The 21,394-nt window shown below is 40.6% G+C and overlaps 1 protein-coding gene across 1 annotated transcript in view; it reads right to left on the bottom strand.

Annotated features, from left to right (window-relative positions):
• The window catches only part of DHRS7 (dehydrogenase/reductase 7), a 35,988-nt gene extending 17,241 nt beyond the window's left edge, over positions 1–18,747 (bottom strand). Inside the window, exons 1-4 of the mRNA XM_069092054.1 lie at positions 18,473–18,747; positions 10,094–10,246; positions 3,823–3,929; positions 2,312–2,551 (exon numbers count right to left, since the gene is read on the bottom strand). Of these exons, the coding sequence (XP_068948155.1) occupies positions 2,312–2,551; positions 3,823–3,929; positions 10,094–10,246; positions 18,473–18,605 (633 nt within the window). The 5' untranslated portion in view covers positions 18,606–18,747. The remainder of the gene's footprint in view (positions 1–2,311; positions 2,552–3,822; positions 3,930–10,093; positions 10,247–18,472) is intronic.
• Between the last annotated feature and the right edge of the window lie 2,647 nt (positions 18,748–21,394).

Genomic DNA, 21,394 nt, shown 5'->3' with positions numbered 1-21,394 from the left:
AGGGGGCGTTAGAGACCATCTGACTGAATGCTTAGAGATAGCTAAGCATGGAAGACTTGAGTTTGGATCTAGCCTCGGACACTCCCTAGCTGTGTGACCCTGGGCACGCCATCTAACCACTGCCTGTTTCAGTTTCCTCATCTGTAAAACAGGGATGGTAATAATAACACCTGCCTCCCAGGGTTGTGGTGAGGATAACATGGGGATAGTAGGTGTGAAGTACTTAGCATAGCGCTGGACGCATAGAAGATGCTCACTGAAATGTTTATGTCCTTCCTTCCTATGTGCTCTATGTGCTGTTTGCCCTGATAAAATCTAAGTTCCTTGAGAGTAGGGAACATTCTGTTTGGCAAATAGTAGGTGATTACAATTCTTGTTGATTAATTAATTGACTGTTCTTCCTACTTCAGTTTTGTAAGAAAATTTTCCCCAGATCTCTCCTTAGGATCAAAGCATAGAGAGCTGGAAGAGACACTGAATTCCTTCCTTTTCCAGATAAGAAATTCAGACCCAGAGAAGTGACATGATGTGTCCGTAGATTTATCCTTACTGTCTGATTCCATGAAAGGGTTCTCTTTTCCCCTTTCACGTTCTCTCTTGTAGCATTCTTTTTTTTTTTCCTTTGGAGGGGGGAAGGTAGGGAATTAGGGTTAAGTGACTTGCCCAAGGTCACATGGCTAGTTTTTGTGTTGTGTCTAAGGCTGGATTCAAACTCAGGTCCTCCTAACTCCAGGACCAGCGCTCTATTCACTGCACCACCTAGCCATCCCTCTTGTAGCATTCTTATTTGTGTATTTATTATATCTCTGATATTTGATTATAGGTCCTTTGAGGATAAAGTTTATGTTTTTCATCTTTATATCTCCAGGATCTAACCAGTAGCACACTCGATTTAGGTATTAAATAAACTATTGTTGAGTTAAATGGAAATTTAACCTTATTGCCACCCCAAAACTGCTTGTATGCCCTTCAAAACAGTGACAGCAAAATAACTTGTTACTTTCTTTTTAAAAAATTATAATTTAGAGAGTATTCTGGGAAGATGGTAGAATGGGTCAGAAAATTCCAAGCTCTTCAGATTTTCCTCACAAACAAGACAAAATAGCATCTCAGGGTGAAAGTAGAGCACAAGAGTTGGGACAGAACAGTGGTTCTCCTGGGACAACTGGGAGAAGGTCCAAAGAAAAATTCCAGAACTGAGGTTCTGTCCCTGTAAAGTGTAAGCACCTCTAGGCTAACTTTGCTGAAACAGCAAGCAGTGAGCCCTGGGACTAGCTGAGTTCAGAGGCAGCCTCAGCTCCAGATATAGTAATTTACAGTGTTAGGGCTTGGGCTCTGAGTGGGGAAATATTGAGGGAACCTCTGAGAAGGGATACCAGGCCCAGCGGTGCTGTCCAGATGCAGCCCTGAGCAAGAAAGAACCAGCACACACCCAGGGAGTAAAGAAGCAGTGAGGTGGGGATGCCACTGGCTATGGGCACTTATAGGAAGGCAGAGTTCAATTACAAGCCAGAGGGGAGAACTGAAGGAAGATCTGAGGCCAGATACATGTGGTCATATAGACATATATATATTACGGTAAGCAATCTGATATAGGTTACATATATATGAGTATGATTATAGATATCTAAGTCTGTGTGTATATATATATATGTGTGTGTGTGTGTGTTTATATGTATGTATATGTGTATGTATGTGTATATATGTGCAGGTACACATGTATATATGTGTATATATCTATATCTATATAAATATAAATATATCTGTACTTTGTTGTAGCCTTCTTGGGGGAAGAGGGAAAAAAAGAACAAAGTAAAAGTACACAGCAGAGAACAAAAGAAAGATTACAAGAAAGCAAAACGAGATGGACAGCTTTCAACACAATGCACAGTATTTATTATATAAGCTTTCTTGAAATGGAAATTTATTGCTGTATATTTTAATTCTCTCTTATGCTCTGCTGTGCACATGGTAATGCTTCTGTTCTTTTTCTTATTTTGAATTTAAATTTTAACATTTACATTTATTATTTTTCTTTTCTCATTGTGCATTTACATTAAAATAAATTAATAAAATTATAATTTATTTTATGTATATGCATAAATATTTATATGCTAAATTATGAAATGTCACACCTGCAATTAAACTTTTTACCATAATACTAACCACAGACAAGAACTATTTTTTCCAAACCAATTTGGACTTGTTTCATTGAGTCACTGGCCAGCAGGAAGAGGAAAGGTGGGGCACAATATACTAGGGAGAGTTCTAAATACAGAATGTTACTTAAGTGTAGTAAAAACCAACTTACGTGAAGTGCATGTTTGCTAGCACAGTATCCTGAGCCAAGAGGGGCTGCTGCGAGGCCCATTAAACTGGACATCGTAACAATCTTCCCTTGCTTCCTTTCAATCATGTGAGGCAAAACACATTTCGTTAAGGAGATAGTGCCCATAAAGTTAATTTCCATTATCTCTTTATAAACATCCAGGTCTGTTTCCTCAAACAAAGAACGCTGAGACCTTCCACCATTGTTCACCAGAATGTCAATCTTGGGTAAAAAAAAATAAAAATTAAAAAAGCAAAGTGATTATATTATTAATTGGAACGATTTTTCATTGAAAGATTACTATACTGAAATAATAGGTGAGGCATCACAGTTCTAGCCAGAACAACAACAAAAGTAACCAGTCAGCAACTCCGAAACAGAAACAGAGAAGCAAAACCGTTGCTTCAGTCCCCAGTCTACTGACTCCATCTATAAATCACTTAGAGATAACCAGATGTCAAATTAGAAAGAGGCCTGGACCTGGAATGGGGAAGACCTGAGTTCAGATCCAGTCTTTGACCCTTACTAACTCTGCAACCTTGGACAGAATGTCTCTCAGCATCAGCTTCGGTAAAATCGGGATGCTCATAGTAGCACCTACCTCCCAAGGTGGTTGTGAGGATAAAATGAGATATTTATAAAGTTCATTGCAAACCTATAAATGCTAGCTATTATTACTGTCATGAAAGCCTTCTGAATTAAAGGCCCACTGCTCTAAAACTGACAAAGGGTAATCAATAAATGAATTAATTTTCATTGTTCAAAGAAATTATTTCTCTATGCTGTATATATCATGACATACTTTCTATTAAAAAAAATAAAGCATACCAGGGTAAGAATAAGCCAGCTCTTAATTCTATACCTTAGACTCAATTTCTATTGACAGTTAAAAAAAATTGCTGGCTTATAAACCTCTCTTAGGATGGTGTTCCATTTATTTCTCTGCCCTGTATCACGCATTCTTGCCTAGGGTTCTTACTTCACAACACTACTCCTACATCTGATTATACAGTAATCACACTTTCTGCAGTATGAAGTTGACAACATTTTCATTTATGTTTCAGAAATACAGGATTTTGAAATATACTGAAGCAGATACCTATCTTACTGACTCTCCCTTGTAGGCTGTAGTTACATACACATATATGTGTATATATGTATATTTATATGTGCATACATTTTATTTTTCCCTAATTACACGTTAAAAAAATTTTAAACATTTTTTAAAGTTTTGAGTTCCAAATTCTATCCCTTCTGCCCTCTCTTCCCTCTACCCTCCCTGAGACAGTAAGCAATCTGATATAGGTTATGCATGTGCAATCATGTCAAACATTTCTATATTAGTGACTGAAATTTTTTAAAAAAAGAATGAATGAAAGTAAAAAATAACACACTTCAGTCTACTCAGCCAACATCAGTTCTTTCTCTGAAGGCAGGCGGCCGCTGCAGTTACTTTTTAAAAAAGATGTCAATCAATTCCAAACGTAACTTACTTGCCCAAACTGTTGGAGAACTCTTTTTGTTGCTGCTTCATGAGAATTTCTGTCAGTCAGATCAAGGGGTAAAACAAGGATGTCCTTTTCCTTCAAGTTGCTAATTTCTAAATGAAGAGGTTGAAACACAGACATGACTGCCGGCTCACTGCAACTCTCATCCCACCACTAAGAAAATGCACATCGCTAGTAGAGTTTCCTACCAATTTCTAAAAGAGGTGTCAGATATGCACAACTTGGGATATCAGAGGATACAAGATATCTTCTTAAGAAGATATTTTGGTTGTGTGTAGGGGGGGCAGGTAATGTGGTTTCTCAGAGACTATCTGCTAAAGTATGTGAAGCCTCAGGCCTCAGTTAGGTGACCTTGGGGGAAAAACAAAACTCTGGAAATCCCCTAGTCACCCCACCTGCCAAATAAGGGAATGTTAACAGAACAGCCAATCAATTTAAAAGATTACATGAAGAAAGGGAGGGTTGCGGTTTTTGTGTGTGGTTTACGACTATATAACCCAGCTTTGGCTTCTGTCGGGCGGCCTCCTCGCCCTGTATTTATTTTCCAGTAACCTGACTGCCCGCTTCTCAGGAGTTTCAAATAAAACTTTCTACCTTCACTTTGAGAGGTATCCAAGTAGTCAATTTGGGTTAGGGTCTCTGTACCCCACACAGTTAGATTATCAAAAATGGGCTATCCCATTTCTATGGGCAGCAGGAGCAGAAGGAATCACGTTGAAGTCCAGACTCTGTAAGTCTGAAGAAGGATCAAATCAGATTCAGGACAACTCCTTGGGAAGCGCAAAACTACTATATGTATTCCCTATCTGGCCCAAGAGTACTGTGTTTAACATAAACAAGATGTCACAATCAATTGTTTGTATTGAATGTAATTTGTACAGGTGTTTGTTAGGAATTATGTCCAAGTAAAACGTAGCAATGATTTTTTTCAAGGAAGGAGTTAACAGCCAAATGACCCTAATAGGCTCAAAGAGTACACACTGCAAAAAAGGAGGGGACATAATTTGAAGTATGTGTGTGTTTTAGCTTGTTATCTGTTAAGATTAGGGTCATTCTGAACAACTGCTCTTAAATGTACATTTCAGCCAGAAGAGAACAATGAGAGATAGCCAAAGGGAAAGAGAGAGCCTGAGCGTTCTGCAAGAGACTGAGAGGCATAACAGGAATCTAAACAGAAGATTTATGTGCTTGGTGATCTTAACTTCTTATAGACTCAGTATTTCTGTTTTGGCTTCTTTAAGGCTTAATTGTTGTTTGTTCTTCTTCTTAGAAGAGAACCATGACCTCAGGAGGTGTAATAGTAATGGCATTTAAAGATCCCCCTGTATTGGCTTGGTTTTTGGTTTGATTGTGTTAAAACCCAGAGCTTGTTAATCCCACTTGTGGGATGGACCTGTTGACATGAAAAGAGAGTGCTGAACTGGGAGGAGCTGGTGACGTAGATTTGGAGAGACACAAGAGAGAGGCAGAAGAACTTTTTGGAAGCAGCACCTTTGGAGGCAGAGACTGAGAGGATTGCTGAGGGCCACTTTGAATTGCCCTGGACTTTTGAGACCTGCCCCCTGAGCTGCCAAGGACTGAGGAGACATGGCTGTTTTGCTGGTACTTTGTCTGTCTGTTTTGATGTTTTGCCAGATTTGTTGCAGAAGTTGTTGCAGAAGTCCTGGAACCTGATTGTTGGTTAAGAGCTCCTGAGACTGTTCTGCAGACAGAGAGTGAATACTGTCCACTGGTGAAGGACAGTGCTGTTGTTGCACAATTCTTGGAACCTTGCTGTTGGTTCTGAAGCCCTGAAGAAGGATTTTCTTGTTGTATGTTTACAGAAATCCTGGGAGAGGGTTTTGCTAATGTTTTCAGGGGTCCTAGGACTGTTCTGCAGACAGAGGATAAATTAATGAAGAGACTGGCAATGTATCTTGTGGCCTTGCTAAGCTTTGTCTCCCCAGGAACAAAGATTGCTGAGAACTTGCCTCATGTCAAGATGAAGAAAAGACCTCTATTTGGGTATTAAGTGCTGTGCTTAAACTTGTTGTAACTCAATTCAATTGTGATCCAGGGGTGGGGAACTTTTGACCTTTTTGTGTTCTATGATTGAACAAATGAATATACTTTACTTATGATTGGAAACTAATCTCCATTTGAGAAGAGGGGCTTTGTGATGGACTAAATGAAGGTACAGCCTAGGGGTGGAGTAATATTTAGAACAGGGACTTTGTAATTGATTGAATGAATGTAAGGTCCTGGGGTGGGGTAGTACTTGGAGATTATTTAATCACACTTAGTAAATGCTGTATTTTGAATGGTGTCATATTTTGATCTTTTCTGTTCTTAATTTGTCACTGAATAAAATGGAGAGCACCTATGCTGGTATTTTGAACCTTGGGAAGTTGCCTTTGCTTGGCATTACATTACAGGAGGGTGATGTCATGACTTACAAATGAATTGGATTTAAGCGAGAGAGGGTAGTGCAAAGTCACCAGTCTCACTTTCTCCCCCAGAGCCATCTGGGTCTAGTGCCCAGATATAGATCAGAACAGCTGGAGATGTCCCAGGATACAGTGGGAGACCTTGGCCTTTTTTACCTGTTTTCCCTAAACAGCTCAGAGAGGGCTTAAGTGATCTTGGTGTCTTAGTGATGGGGGGCCTGATAAAATTGGAAAGAAAACCAAAAAAATGGGAGCCAAGATGGTGGACTAAAAGCACGAACTTGGCATCAGCTCCCGCTCCAACCACTTCTAATACCTGTAAAAAAATGACTCTAAACAAATTTTAGAGCTACAGAACCCACAAAGTGACAGAGAGAAACAAATCTCCCGATGAAGGGAGCCTGGCAAGCCGACAGGAAGGGTCTAATGCACCAAGCTGGGAGCCAAGCACAGTCCTGTGTGAGCCATGTCCTTAGGTGGCCCCGACCAGCAGCACAAATACGCCTGAGCAGACTTCAGGAGAGTGAATCACCAGTAGCTGTGGTGATTTCCAGACTTCTCAACCCATAAATGCCAAATAGAAAGTAAAATGTCAGTGTGGAACTCTGTTGGAACAGGGGGGAACAGAAGTGCTTGGTCTGGACCCTGTCCCTGGGGCAGGAAGTGGCACAGCCGCAGCGGCTGCCTCCAGAGCTCCTGGCCTGCAGATTGTAGGGGGACCAAGAGACCATTCATAGGTTAATCACACTTGTTTTAACCTGCTTAGATCTAGATCATGGTCTTGGGGGTGGTCCTGGGGTGAGTGGCCAGTGAGCCAGAGCTTGTGGGGGCTGTAGAGAGGGCATCCTCTTAATAGCTCCAGCAGCTGCGAAAACCCCAGAGATGTGGGACAAAGCTCTCTCCACTGTGGAAGCAGAGTTCTACCATGGCAAAGAGCTCAAAAGTCAAGAAACTGACTAGAAGGATAAGGAAGCACAGGAAACACAACCTTTTGGGGAGACAAAAAGGATCAAAGCATGGAATATGAGAAAGACAACAAAGTCAAAACTCCTGCATCAAAAGCTTCCAAGAAAAATATGAACTTGTTACAGGCCATGGAGGAGCTCAAGGAGGAATTTAAAAATCAAGTAAGAGAAGTGGAGGAAAAATTAGGAAGAGAAATGAGAATAATGCAAGAAAATCATGAAAAGCTAGTCAATAGCCTGCTAAAGGAGACCCCAAAAAATACTGAAGAAAAAATACCTTAAAAATAGACTAACTCAAATGGCAAAAGAGGCCCAAAAAGCCAATGAGGAGAAGAATGCCTTAAAAAGCTGAATTTGCCAGATGGAAAAGGAATTTCAAAAATTCACTGAAGAGAATAATTCCTTCAAAATTAGACTGTAGCAATTGGAAGCTAATGACTTTATGAGAAATCAAGGTACTATAAAACAGATCCAAATAAATGAAAAAATAGAAGGCAATGTGAAATATCTCACTGGAAAAACCACTGACCTGGAAAATAGATCCAGGAGAGATAAATTTAAAAATTGTTGGACTACCTGAAAGCCATGATCAAAAATAGAGCTTAGACAACATCTTTCAAGAAATTATCAAGCAAAATTCCCCTGATATTCTAGAACCAGAGGGAAAAATAAAAATTGAAAAGAATTCACCGATTGACTCTTGAAAAAGATTCCCCCAAAAAACTCCTAGGAATATTATAGCCAAATTCCAGAGTTCCCAGATCAAGGAGAAAATATTACAAGTAGTCAGGAAGAAACAATTTGAGTATTGTGGAAACACAATCAGGATAACACAACACCTATCATCTTCTACATTAAGGGATCAAAGGGCTTGGAATACGATATTCTGGAGGTCAAAGGAGCTCGGATTAAAACCAAGAATCACCTACCCAGAAAAACTGAGTATAATGCTTCAGGGGAAAATATGGTCATTCAATGAAACAGAGAATTTTCAAGTATTCTTGATGAAAAAAAAACAGAGCTGAACAGAAAAATCTGACTTTCAAATACAAGAAGAAAAGCATGAGAAGGTAAACAAGAAAAAAAAATCATAAGGAACTTCTTAAAGTTGAACTATTTACATTCCTACATGAAAAATGATAATTGTAATTCATGAGACTTTTCTTAGTATGAGGATAGTTGAGGGGAATATATATATATATATGTGTGTGTGTGTGTGTATATATACATATATACACATGTACATATATATGTTTTATAGGAAAGTGTATGTGTGTATAAATATATATGTGAGTATGTGCATATGTGTGTAATGTATACATAGAGGACACAGGATGAGTTTAATATGAAGGGATGATATCTAAAAAATAAAATTAAGAGGAGATGAGAAGAATATATTGAGAGAAGGAGAAAGGAAGAGATAGATTAGGGTAAATTATCTCAAATAAAAGAGGCAAGAGAAAACTTACAATGGAGGGGAAGAGCAGGAGGGTGAAAGGGAATGGGTCAACCTTACTCTCATTTAATTTGGCTTAAGCAGGTATCTTACCCTACAGGAAAGCAGGGGGGAAGGGAATAAGAGGGGGGATTATAGAAGGGAAGGCATATTGGGGGAGAGGGTAGAAGCAAACATTTTTGAAAAGGGACAGGGTCAAAGGAGAAAATAGAATAAGTGAGGGGTGGGATAGGATGGAGGGAAATATAGTTAGTCTTTAGCAATATAACTACTATGGAAATGCTTTGTGTAACTACACATGTACAACCTGTATTGATTGAATTGCTTATCTTCCCAGTAGGGGTGGGTGAGGAGGGAAGAAGGGAAAGAATCTGTAACTCAAAGTTTTAAAAACAAATGTTAAAAAAAATTGATTTTTTTTTACATGCAACTGGGAAATAAGATATGCAGGCACTTCGGTATAGAAATCCATCTTGCCCTACTAGAAAGTTGGGGGGGATGGAGGAAGATATAAGAGAGAACAGATTGGGGGAAGGCATATTCAGTAGGCTCGCTATTTTGGGGTGGGGGTAGGGAAAAGACAGGGAGAAAAATTTGTTACTCAAAACCTTGTGAAAATGAATGTTGAAAACTAAAAATAAATAAATAAATTGGAAAAAAAAGAAAACCAAAAAAACCATGCAAGTTTTCCCAGTTGTCAGGAACGGTGGTGAATGGCTATAAAAGGATACTTTGATTCTTCTTCAGCATTAACTGGGCAACTAGAGGGATGAACACAGCAATCAAATGAGTTGAAGAAGGAATTTCAGAAGGAGGACTGATTGAATACAATAGGGTTCTGTCTTATCACCAACACAAGACTATTTTTTGCAGATGGAAAAGAAACTTTTCTAACAAAAAATCTAAAATTCTCAGAGTTTGGGGCTTGAATTTCTAATAATAAATATTAGGTAGGATACTTGGGATTGCTTATAAATGACACACCAAAAACAAACATTATTTATAATTGTTGTTATTGTTATTATTACCCATTGCCTGCACTACCCCTTTATTTTGTAGAGCAGGAATTCTAGAAGGGGCAAGCACCTAAGAAACAATCAAAGGGAATGGTATAAAAATTCTGAGGAAAAAGGAATGAATTATGTCTGGAGATGGGGGAAGGGGAGGATCAAGAAAGACGTCATACAAGTGTCCAAAATATAACCCAGGTACCAGTAATGATGTCAGCAAGATGACATGGGCAGAAAGATAGACATTTGGGTCCAAACACCATCTTGTCCAATCAGGACAAAAAATCCCAACCCCCCCCAAAAAAAAAGTTCTACCAAATTCATAACTGTATCTAAGTTTAGACTTTAGTTAGAGAAGATTTATGTATATAAATGAAATACATTCACAATTTTACTTACCAAGACATTTATTTTTCACCCTTTCTAGTTCATTTACTTTTCTTGATGACAGCACAAGGGATGTTCCCAATTTAGACAACTGGTAGACAAGCTCCTCACCAATTCCACTTGAGGCTCCTGTCACCCAAACCACCATATCAGATAACTCCCATTCTGTTCAAAAGAAAATGGGATAAAAGAGCATACTGGTTATACTAACATGTAAATGAATAACAAAAACCCTATTCCTTCCTCCCCAAAATAACTTTAACCTAAAACACAAAGTTACCACCTACAAGGAAAACATGAAAAAAAAAGTCCTCAGGAAAATCTTAGAATATTATTGATAACCTCTGAGAGAGTAATTTCAGTGGAGTGATTAGGTTGGAAGCCAAAATAGAAGAGGAGAGGAGAGAAGTGGAAGCAATAACTATGGACAGCTACAGCTATAGGACAGTAATATAAGAGTATGGTAAAGTCAAATAATGGTTTTGCTTAAAATGAGGGGAGACCTAGGCACATTTATATGCAAAGGGGAAGAAGTCAATAAAGACAGACAGAAGAGAAGGGATAACAGTAAGATCTACCTTCCAGAAGAGATGAGGGGGGATGGGACCAAGGGGTACAAGTAGAGGGTTCAGCTTCAGCAAGGAGAAAGATCGCATCTTTGTCAGAGATTAAAGCAAAGGAGGGGAGGGTTTTAAGATTTAGGATGAGGATGAAAAAGATGACTTCTATTTTTCTGATAAAGTAGAAAACAGAATCCTTTGCTGAGAAGGACTGAGGAGGAAGTGAGATAAGAAGAAACTTAAAGAGAAAGAAGAATGTGCAGACCCTTTGAGCCAGCAATACCACTTCTAGGGCTGTATCCCAAAGAGATCAGAGAAGTGGGAAAAGGACCCCTATGTACAAAAATGTTTATAGCAGCTCTTTCTGTGGTGGCAAAGAGCTGGAAATCAAGGGGATGCCCATCAATTGGAGAATGGCTAAACAAGCTGTGGTATATGAATGCAATGAAATTCTACTGTGCTATAAGAAATGAGGAGCAGACGGACTTCATAATAACCTGCAGAGGCTTATATAAACTGACACTGAGCGAAGGGAGCAGAACCAGGAGAACACTGTACACAATTACAGACACATCGTATCTGTGATGACTGATTGATAGACTGGGCTCATCTCAGCAATGCAAGGATATAAGACAACTCCAAAGGACTCATGATGGAAAAGGCTGTCCACATCCAGAGAAAGAATTAGAGTCTGAATGCAGATGGAAGCAAACTACTTTCTCTCTTTTTTGTTTTGTTTCTTTTTTCTCATTATTCATTCCATTGGTTATAATTCTTCTTTACAACTTGACTAATGTTTAATGTGAAGGTGTATGTAGAACCTATATTGGATTGCATGCTGCCATGGGGTGGGGGGAAGGAGGGGAGAGAAAATTTGGAACTCAAAAACTTGTGGAACTGAGCGTTGTAAACTAAAAGTAAATAACTTTTTAAAAAAAGAAACAAGAAGTTATTTTTAATTTAATATATGTTTTTTAAGTTTGGAGCAACTGATGTTGGGAGTGTGGTAGTCAATTAAGGAAAATAAAAAGACTGCTATGGGAGAGTCTTGGAGCCAGCATGGCAGAGTAAGCAGCAAATCTCTGCAGCTCTCCATATTCACTTCCAAACAACCAATCAATCATAAAACAGTGCACCAGAACAAATCCTGGAACAGCCAAGCCAGCAGAAAGACAGGGTGGAGTAGTCTTTTTTTGAATTATAAAACTTTATTTATTTATTTGCATGAAATATTTGCAAGGAAATTACAGAAATATATTACAAAGCTCATACACTGCGACGAGGACAAATTTATGTCAGGAATGTAGAGCTGGTTCAATATTATATAATATTATAGATTGCAATCTATAAGGCAAAAGTAATCGATGCTTTCCAGGAATTCACAGTCTAACATGGAAATAACTATACAAAAACAAGATATATTCAGGATAAATTTGAGATGATCACAGAGGGAAGGCATTAGCATTAACAGGGCTAAGGAAAGGTTTCTTGTAGATGGTATAATTTGAAACTGCGACCTGAAGAAAGCAGGGAAGCCAGAAGGTAGAGATGAGGAGAGAGAGAATTCCAAGCATGGGGAATAGCCAATGATAAAAGTTGTAGTTGGGAGATGGCAGGAATAACAAGTAGGTGTAATTGAATTGCAGAGAATGTGGAAGGGCATGGAATGTAGGAAGTCTGGAAAGTTTGGACAGTTTTAGGTTATGAAAACCTTGTAAGGTCAATCACAGGATTTCATTTATTTTTTTTTAATTAAAATTTTTTTGGAAGGGAAAAGGCAGGGCAATTGGGGTGAAGTGACTTGCCCAAGGTCACATGGCTAATAAGTATTAAGTGTCTGAGGCTGGATTTGAACTCAGGTCTTCCTGACTCCAGGGCCAGTGCTCTTTTAATTAAAAAAGATCATCTTCACTGCACCACCTAGCCACACCTACAGGATTTTATATTTGATCCTAGAGGCAACAGGGAACCACTGGAGTCTGTTAAATGAGGGGCGGATTACATGGTCCAATCTATATCTTAGGAAGATCAACAGGGTGGTGGCAAAGTCAAAGGAGAGAAGGAGGTATATGTGAAGACATAGTGAAGGTAGAATTGACAGACCTTGGCAACAGATTTGGATTTGGGAGAGGGGTGAGAGAGTAAGGAATCACCTGGGTGGGGAGCCTGGATGACTAGGAGGACATCAAGAGTAAGAGCAAAGTTAGGGAAGAGGAGCATCTTTGAGATAAAAGATGAGTTCACTTTTAGATATTTTAAGTTGAAGATCCATCTCAATATCCATCTGCAGGTCCAGTCCAAGATATATGTACTGAAAGACGTTTTTGTGATGCTTCATAGTTACATAGCATGTCCACACCCACAGGCTCATTCAATCTTCACAAAACTGCAGAGCTCATCTCCCACCATGGAATGGAAGTTCCTTGAGGAGAGAGATTGTTTCATTTTTTTCTGTTTTCCCAGCACCTTGAGAGGTGGTGAGTTCCTCTTCCTTGGAGGTCTTCAAGTAGAGGCTAGATGACTACTCATTGAGTATGTTATGATAGGGATTTCTTTCAAAGATGGATTGAACTAAATGGTCATTGAAGCTGTTCCCTCTTCTCAAATTCTGTGCTTCTGCTATATATCTCTGGGTGTGTGCTGGGTCCTTCTTGCCCCCCGCTGCTCTCTGAAGCACAGTTGGGTCTGGTGTTCCTTGTCAGCAGAGGTTCCCTCACTCTCCCCTGGCTCAGGTGCCTAACTGCCCTCACTATCCTGGGGGGTAAAAGTTCTGATGGTTGAATCCCAGGCGGCCTCCCAAACCAGCTATCCCCAGGGCTTGCCACTTGTTCTGGAGCAGTCTTTTAGCCTGGGAGACTGAGAGGACTGGCAAGGACGATCCATCTCACTCAGGTAAAAGGGGAGTGCGTTCCAGGACAGGAAGAGTCCCAGTGAGCCAGCAGCAAGCCCCACCTGTAAACAAACTTGGCAGATCTTGAGCCCCAGCATGGTAGAGCAGACAAATGCCAAAACCAGGACCCCTGCATGCTTTAGCAAAGCCAGAGGAACTGGCAGACTACAGCTCTGAGAACTACCACATGCTTCAGCACAGCCCCAGGCTGGGTCAGACGGTGTCCTGGACCTCCCAGTGTTTCAGCTTTGTCCTGGACTGGCATCCTGCAGCAACTGGACTTCCACTTCCTTTTGTGTGGCTCCAGGCCGTCAGGCATCCTCCAGCAGCCCAACCTCCACATGCTTCAGTATACCCCAGGGAAATGCAGAAAAAGCCAAGAGGGCCTTAGCACATGGCAGACACTACCACTAGGACCCCAGCTCAGCACCATGATCCCTGTAGCCTCCAGCAGCATGAGAGAATCCACACCCAAACCCTGGAGCACAGGGCCAGACATGAGGATCCCACGTGGTCCTCAGGGCAAGATCAACACAACACCAGGTAAACAGCTAGGGCCTGCAGCCACTAGCACAAGAAGCCAGCGTCAGTGCCCCTGCTACCCTGGGAGCAGAGCTCCAATTTAAAAGAAAGGAAAAAGGTCAAGCAAATACAACAAAACAAATAAGCTGACCGTAGAAAGTTATGGTGACAGGGAAGACCAAGACACATACTCAGAAGAGGCCAACAATGTCAATACACCTATGGGCAAAACCCCAAAGAAAAATGGGAAGTTGTCTCAAGCCCAGAAGGAACTTGTGGAAGATATCATAAAGGAGCTTTAAAATCATCTAAGAGATGCAGAAGAAAATGGGGAAAAGAAATGAGAGTGATGCAAGAGAATTATGAAAAAAGACTCAACAGCTTGGAAAACTGCTTAAAAAGTAGAATCAACCAGATGGTGAAGGAGACACAAACATTCACTGAAGAAAACAGCTCCTTAAAAAGTACATCTGGCCAAATGGGAAATAAAGTACAACAGCTAATTGAGGAAAACAACACTTTAAAAGTTAGAACTGGGTAAGTGGAAGCTAATGACTATGAGACATTACGAATCAATCAAACAAATTCAAAAGAATGAAAAAATAGAAGAAAACATAAAATATCTCATGGGAAAAACAACTGACCTAGAAAACAGATCCAGAAGAGACAATATCAGAATCATTAGACTACCTGAAAGCCATAATCAAAAGGAAGACCTGGACAACATTTTTCAAGAAATTATCAAGGAAAAATTGCCTTGATGTTCCAGAACCAGAGGGCAGAATCGTCATTGAAAGAATCCACTAATCACCTCAGGAAAGAGACCCCAAACTAAAAAGCCCAAGGAACATTACAGTCAAATTTCAGAACTATCAGGTCAAAGAAAAAAATACCACAAGTGGCCAGAAAAAAACAATTCAAATATTGGGGAGTCACAATCAGGATCACATAGGACTTGGCAGCTGTAACATTAAAGGATTTGAGGTCATGGAACATGAACATATCCAAGAATCACTCACCTGCCAAAATTTAGCATAATTCATCAAGGGAAAAAATGGTCATTCAACAAAATAGAAGGATTTCAAGCCTTCATAAGGAGAAGACCCGAGCTAAACCAAAAATTTAATCTCCAACATCAAGACCCAAGAGAAGCATAAACAGGTAAAACAGGAAAGGAAAACAGAAGGAGGGGTTCAGTAGTGCTAAATGGTTTAAATCACTACATGGGAAGATGAGACTTGTAACTCTTAAAAATTTTATCACCAACAGTACAGAAAGAAGGAATAAACACAGAGGGTATGGGTATATGGTGTATTTGAGCAAATGACATAAAAAGGGATGAGAAAGAAGAAAAAAAATGAGTGCAGAAGGAAGGGAGAGATAGAATGGGGTAAATTACCTCACATGAAGAGGTGAGAAAGAGCTATTACAGTACAGGGGAAGATGGCGGGGGGGAGTGTGATAGGCATTGCTTGAACCTTATTCTCAGCAGTATTGGCTTAACGAAGGAATAATATACAGATTTCATTTCAGATGAATATAGAAATCTATCTTACCTATGAGGGAAGTAAGGAGGGGAGGAGACTAAATAAAGGGGGGTGGGGAGTAGGGATTGATAGAAATGAGGGCAGATCAGGGGAGGTGGTAGACAGAAGCAAAACACTGGTGATGTAGGAAAGGATGAAAGGAGATAGAGGACAAAACAAGAGCAAATAGGATGGAGGGAAATATATAGGCAGTCATCATAACTTGAATGTGAATGGATCCATAAAACAGAAGCAGATAGAGTAGATCAAAAACCAGTATCCTACAATATATTACTTACAAGAAACACACCTGAAGCAGAGAGACACACACAGTATAAAGGAAAACCTAGAAAGATTTGTAGGAACTGATGCAAAGTGAAATGAGGGGAACCAGGAAAACACTGTACATAGTATCAGCAACATCATGTGATGATCAACCATGAATGACTTAGCTTTTCTCAGCAACACAATGATCCAAGAGAAGTACAAAGGACTCACAGGAGAAAATGCTCTCCATATCCAGATAAAGAACTGATGGGCTCTGAATGCAAATCAAAGCATATTCTTTTCACTTACTTTATTCTTTCTCATGTTTTTTTTTGCTTTTGAGATTTCTTCTTCCACAACCATGATGAATATGGAAATATGTTTTATATGATAGCATATTTATATATAAACTATAGCAAACTGCCTACGGTTTTCAGAAGAAGGGAGGGAAGGGAGGGAGAAAAATTTGAAACTCTAAATGACAAAATGAATGCTAAAAACTTTCTTGATTTGTAATTGTAAAAAAAAAAATAAAAAACTATTTAAAGCAGAAAGAAAAAGACTGCTACATAGCCATTAGGGTCCAGCTAAGATTAGATAACAAACTTGTAGCCCAGTAGGCATCATTGTGTGGCTCATTCCCACAGCATTCAGCAGCACAAATAGAGCAGTGGAGAAGGGAGTGGCAGAGGTAACCCAGGGTTAGGTCACAGTAAAGTATGAGCCATGGATAGAACAAGGAGGCAAGTGATATAACTGGTTAACTACAGAGTACTGTTTGTTTCATCCCAAAGTAGTGGGGGAATGATATACAATCTGAACAGTCTCTGTACCTGGAGCAAATCATTAGGCCAGAGGAGGCCTAAGTACTAGCCAAGGTCCCAACAGCAAGAGGTCTGGGGTCCTAGACTCTGGTCCTGGTCAGATTCCTGAACGTGAAAGTTCTGGTGTCAGTGGGGGAGGCATTGAAAAGAGGGCATTTTCCTGAATGGGGTCTGGCCCAGGAAAGGGAGCTCTGCCATTATGAAGAGGTGAAGGGTTTGTAGCCATGAGTCAGAGAAGGGTAGCATCATATTCTAGGGTTGTGGAGGTGGGAATATAAGGCCTCCAAATCCATGCCCTGAGCAGACCTGGTGCCAGAGAATCCCCTCACACTGTGTCAATAAAAAACAGTCCCAGATCCCTCATGGCAACTCTTGTGGCAGCTGTTGCACTTCTGCCCCTCCCGTGGATGTTCGGTTGACTATTTCCCACCTCTGGCAACGATTTGCACCTGGCAGTGCAAAGAAAACAAGAAGTCGATGCCCAATACTCCATATTTGGTCAGAACAAGGCAAAGTACCAGGGGGCCTTATCACTTCCCTCAGTCTGAGGACAATGCCTCTATTAATATTCACTCTGTCCTAAGAAGTTCAGAAAGTTCTTTTGAGAATTAAATGCAATGCATGATGCAAATGTACCATTCAAGAGCTATATAAATACAAACTAGTAGAAGTAAAATGTTGCCGATTCAATCAGACAAAAATAAGGACTTATTCTCTTCCAATAGCCCAAACCATTTATTCCTTCCAATACCTAAGTCAGAGTGAAACATACAGAACAAGGGAAAATTTCAATCATATTTATACATCAAAGGAACAAGTTCATATTTTGACATCTATTCTGTTTACCCAATGCTACTAAGGTTGCACAAGACATGAAAAGAAAGGGAAAGTTACCAATGTAGTAACTGAAAGGGCTTAGAGAGGCTTTCAAAAATGCTCAACCAACCATCTGCTGTGCCATGAAATTCAACCTGCCAATTAAAATAAAAAGACCCTTGGGATAGATCCTTGCAGTTTTCTCCACTTACTTGTGGCATTGGGGAAAGAGCATGGATTCAGGAGTCAGAGATCCTTGGTTCAAATCTCAGCACCTGTGGGATTTGGGGCAACCAAACCTGTGATCCTAACCACGTATGTTAAGTAGAGAGCTTTGCAGAACCCTAAGGGGTGTTATAAATGCTACAAAAACTAGCAAAAAAGAATAAATAGCCTGTGTGTGCACTTTGAAAAGAGGATTGTTCAATCACTTAAAGTATGAAACAGCGCCGTGCAAATTCTATCATGCTAGGGCAAGACTTACTCAACATCTTTCACAACCACGATTGAATTTGCTGAGTGAGCATTGTGAGGCCGTACTAGCTAGTCCCTTAGGTAAACAAGAAGGGGATGTGGAGCAGGAATGGCTTGGGCAGGGGCCCCCCTAGATTCACTAGGTTAAAGTATAAACACCCTCCATCCAAACAATGGGGATCCCCGATCCCCTTCCGTATTTTGCAGGAGGTGTGTCCAGCGAGGCCTACCCAAGGACGTTCCTCCCCTGCCACTAATCGCGCTACCGGATCAGATTTCCCCGTTTCTCCTTCCCTTCCGAGGGGGCCTGAGCTCTGCGCCGCCCTGCTTCTGGCCTCGGGAAGAAGCCCCAGTGGCTCCACCGCGCTCTCCTCCAGCACTGAGAAGGGATGCTTTTATCCCACATCAGACGTGGTGCCGGGCTCACTCCCCAACTCCCTGGGAAGCAGCCAGCAGCCGCCACCGCCGCCAGTCTCACCCCACAGTCTCCAGAGCCCGGACGAGGTCCTCACCTGGCCGGCGTCCCTGCCATTCTGCCCACAGCAGAGTCAGGTCGCCGTCTGCTCGAACGAAATAGACCAGCAGCAGCCCCAGGTACAGGAGCGCGCAGGCCAGCAGCAGGGACAAGAAGAGGTCCCAGCTCATGCTGGCCGGACAAGAGAAGGCAGCGACGTGCCTCCCTTCGGGGCTCCGCCCTGGCGCTGCTGGAAAAGCGAGGTGGCCCTGCGACCATTCCTCGCCAGACCAGGAATCTAAATATAAAGATTTCCTCAAGCCCCGCCTCCTGACCCTGGCTTAAAACTGGCCCGCCCTGTGCTCCCTGCTGTCAGCAGAGAGAGAGGATTGTTGGTACATGAAGAACGGAGACGGGGCTTTGGAAATCACTTAGTTCTACTCCCTCCTTTTACAGATGAGGCTACTGAATCCTAGAAAGGTGAAGTGATCTGTCCAAAGTCAGACACAGAAAACAGTAACAACAGCAATGATGATGATGATGATGATAATTTGAAGCTAGTTTCTCTGACTACACATCAGTACTCCATCCACCCCACGGTCTCTTTCTGTACTCAGACGCTCCACACTCCCTGGACGCCCACCTCCGATGTTAGAGAGCTTGCACACAAGATCAAGAAATTTGTTTTGTATAATTAATGCTGGAGAAAGGAGGTCAGGCAAGATCAAGATGGGGGGGAGGGGGGGAGTCCGATTTCTGGGCCACTAGATGGCGCAGTGGATAGAGCTCTGGTCTTGGGTAGAATCATCTTTGTTGAGTTCAAATCAGACTCAGACACTTGGTTAACTGTCACCTTGGATAAGTCATTTCACCATTTGCCTCAGTTTCCTCATCTGTAAAATGAGCTGGAGACATCTTCCATGCTGTATTTCGGTTGTGGTTAAGTCCCAGTCCAATCTCAAGGATCAAGGTATTAGGGAATGTATCCCTCCAGGTATTTGGGGAAAAGGTTTGGCCTCGTGTTCTTGCTTTATCTTTGCAATAAATACCTCCTTTATGAAAGAGGACTTATTATGTTTGTTTTGTTTTTAAACAGCCATAGATATTGGGAAAAAGTCTGACCCCTCTCATTAGAGATCAGGCTAAACCAAACCCAAGTGAATCAAGAACTGAGGGATTCCTCAGTGAGATAAAGTGCCCCATAGCCCCCCTGAAATGATTTGGGAAGATCACTTTGAGAGAAGAGTAGTGAATGGACAGGGATGAGGAGAGACTTGAGGTAGGCAAACTAACCAACAGACTATTGCAATAGTACAGGTGTTAGGTAATGAGTGTGCATACCTGTGTCAAAGGAGAGAAGGCAAAGTACATGTTATGAAGGTAAAAGTTAACAGGACTTGGCAATAGATAGAATATGGGAGTAGACAGGTGATTGAGAATAGGGAATCAAGGAAGTCGTTGAGGTTGCTTTAATTTGACACCATAGTTTCTGATAATAATACAAGTAGTAGATTAACAAATTCTTTTGAGTAATGATGACGATGAATCATAAGTGCTTAACATTTGGTTCTAGGCTCCTCAGTGAAGATGAGGACTTGGAAAGTCACTTAATTTTGATGAACGTTTCACACTTTAAAATATAAAGTTTCAAAGTTGAAAGGAACCTTAGAAGTCATCCAGTCCTACTTGTGATTGAACAGAAATCCTCTCTGAAACACTTCTGATATGGTCATTCAACTTCTAATTGAAGATCCTCAGAGATGTGGCCCCTGCTACCTCCCAAAGCAGCCTCCACCACTTTAGGACAGCTCTAATGGTTGGAAATTTTTTCTTTAGATTGAGCTGAAATTTATTTATCTGAATCTTCCATACATTGTTCTCCATTCATGAAAGGAGTAATTATTTCATAGTGTTAATCTACTCCAAAAAGAGTATGAAAAAAAAAAAAGGTTAATGACAGAGATCTTTCTTGGTACCTAGTCCGCTTTCCCATTGACAATCTGGGCATTGAGGCAACTGCATTAAGCAATTTCCAGATGCTTTTAGAGAATGCATTGCAGCATTGGAAAATAAACAGTTTTCTTTAGGAAATAAAGAGTTTATGCATCTGAAATTCCTGACAGTTCAAAATTTATGCCCTGATGAAGTCTAATGAGGACAGAGTACAGCAAAACTCATCTCCCTTGTTAGGGTCACTACACATCAGATCTTTAAAAAAAAAACAACACATAATCCAGTAGCAAGAATCTTGCATTTGACATCAAATGACCTGAGTTTGAATTCAGTTTGAATTCAAAAAGTTTGAACTCTACTACTTGCTATCCAATGACCTTGGGCAATTTATTTAACTTTTCCATGCCTTGGTTTCCTAATATGTAAAATGAGAGATAGGTCGAAAGATCTCTTAGGTCACTTCTAGTTCTACATCTACGATTCTATGAACTGCAGGGTTTCCCAGAAGTCTTAGGGCAGCTTCAACCTTTCATAACTTCAGAAGTGTAAATGTTACAACCCTTTCCCCACCCCACCCCCAAATGTGAAGGCTAACTATTTAAATTTTAAAAATACTTCCATGTCTCAATTTTCACCATTAAGGTTTTGATATATTGTGGGTTGATATAAGAAATTAAATAGCAATGTTTTGGGGAGTTTGGGGGAAGCCGCAGATGACATGCAAAAGCCAGCAGATGACACTGAAAAAGTTTAGAAACTCAGAAATGCATGAAATATGTATATAGTATTGTACAATATACACATAGTTTATCTTTTAATACCGCAATGATTCAGACTTCTTCTCTGGTATGAAAAGAAGGCCAAAAAGTTTTGCACAGATTTTCCAGATTGCAGGGGCAGCACTTCAAATACCTCTGATGTGGAAGGGATAACTATATTGATATGTTTCTTATTAAAATTCAACATAACCACTATCTTGTGGTATACATCAGTGGTGTGAAACACAAATAGAAGCAGGACCCACTAA

Source organism: Petaurus breviceps, unplaced genomic scaffold (genome assembly GCF_028583685.1).
Source record: "Petaurus breviceps papuanus isolate PSGF00001 unplaced genomic scaffold, PetGlider_PUasm1.0 189, whole genome shotgun sequence".
Lineage (NCBI taxonomy): Eukaryota > Metazoa > Chordata > Mammalia > Diprotodontia > Petauridae > Petaurus > Petaurus breviceps.
The sequence above is the reverse complement of the archived record's forward strand: the minus strand, read 5'-3'. Positions and strand labels throughout refer to the sequence as shown.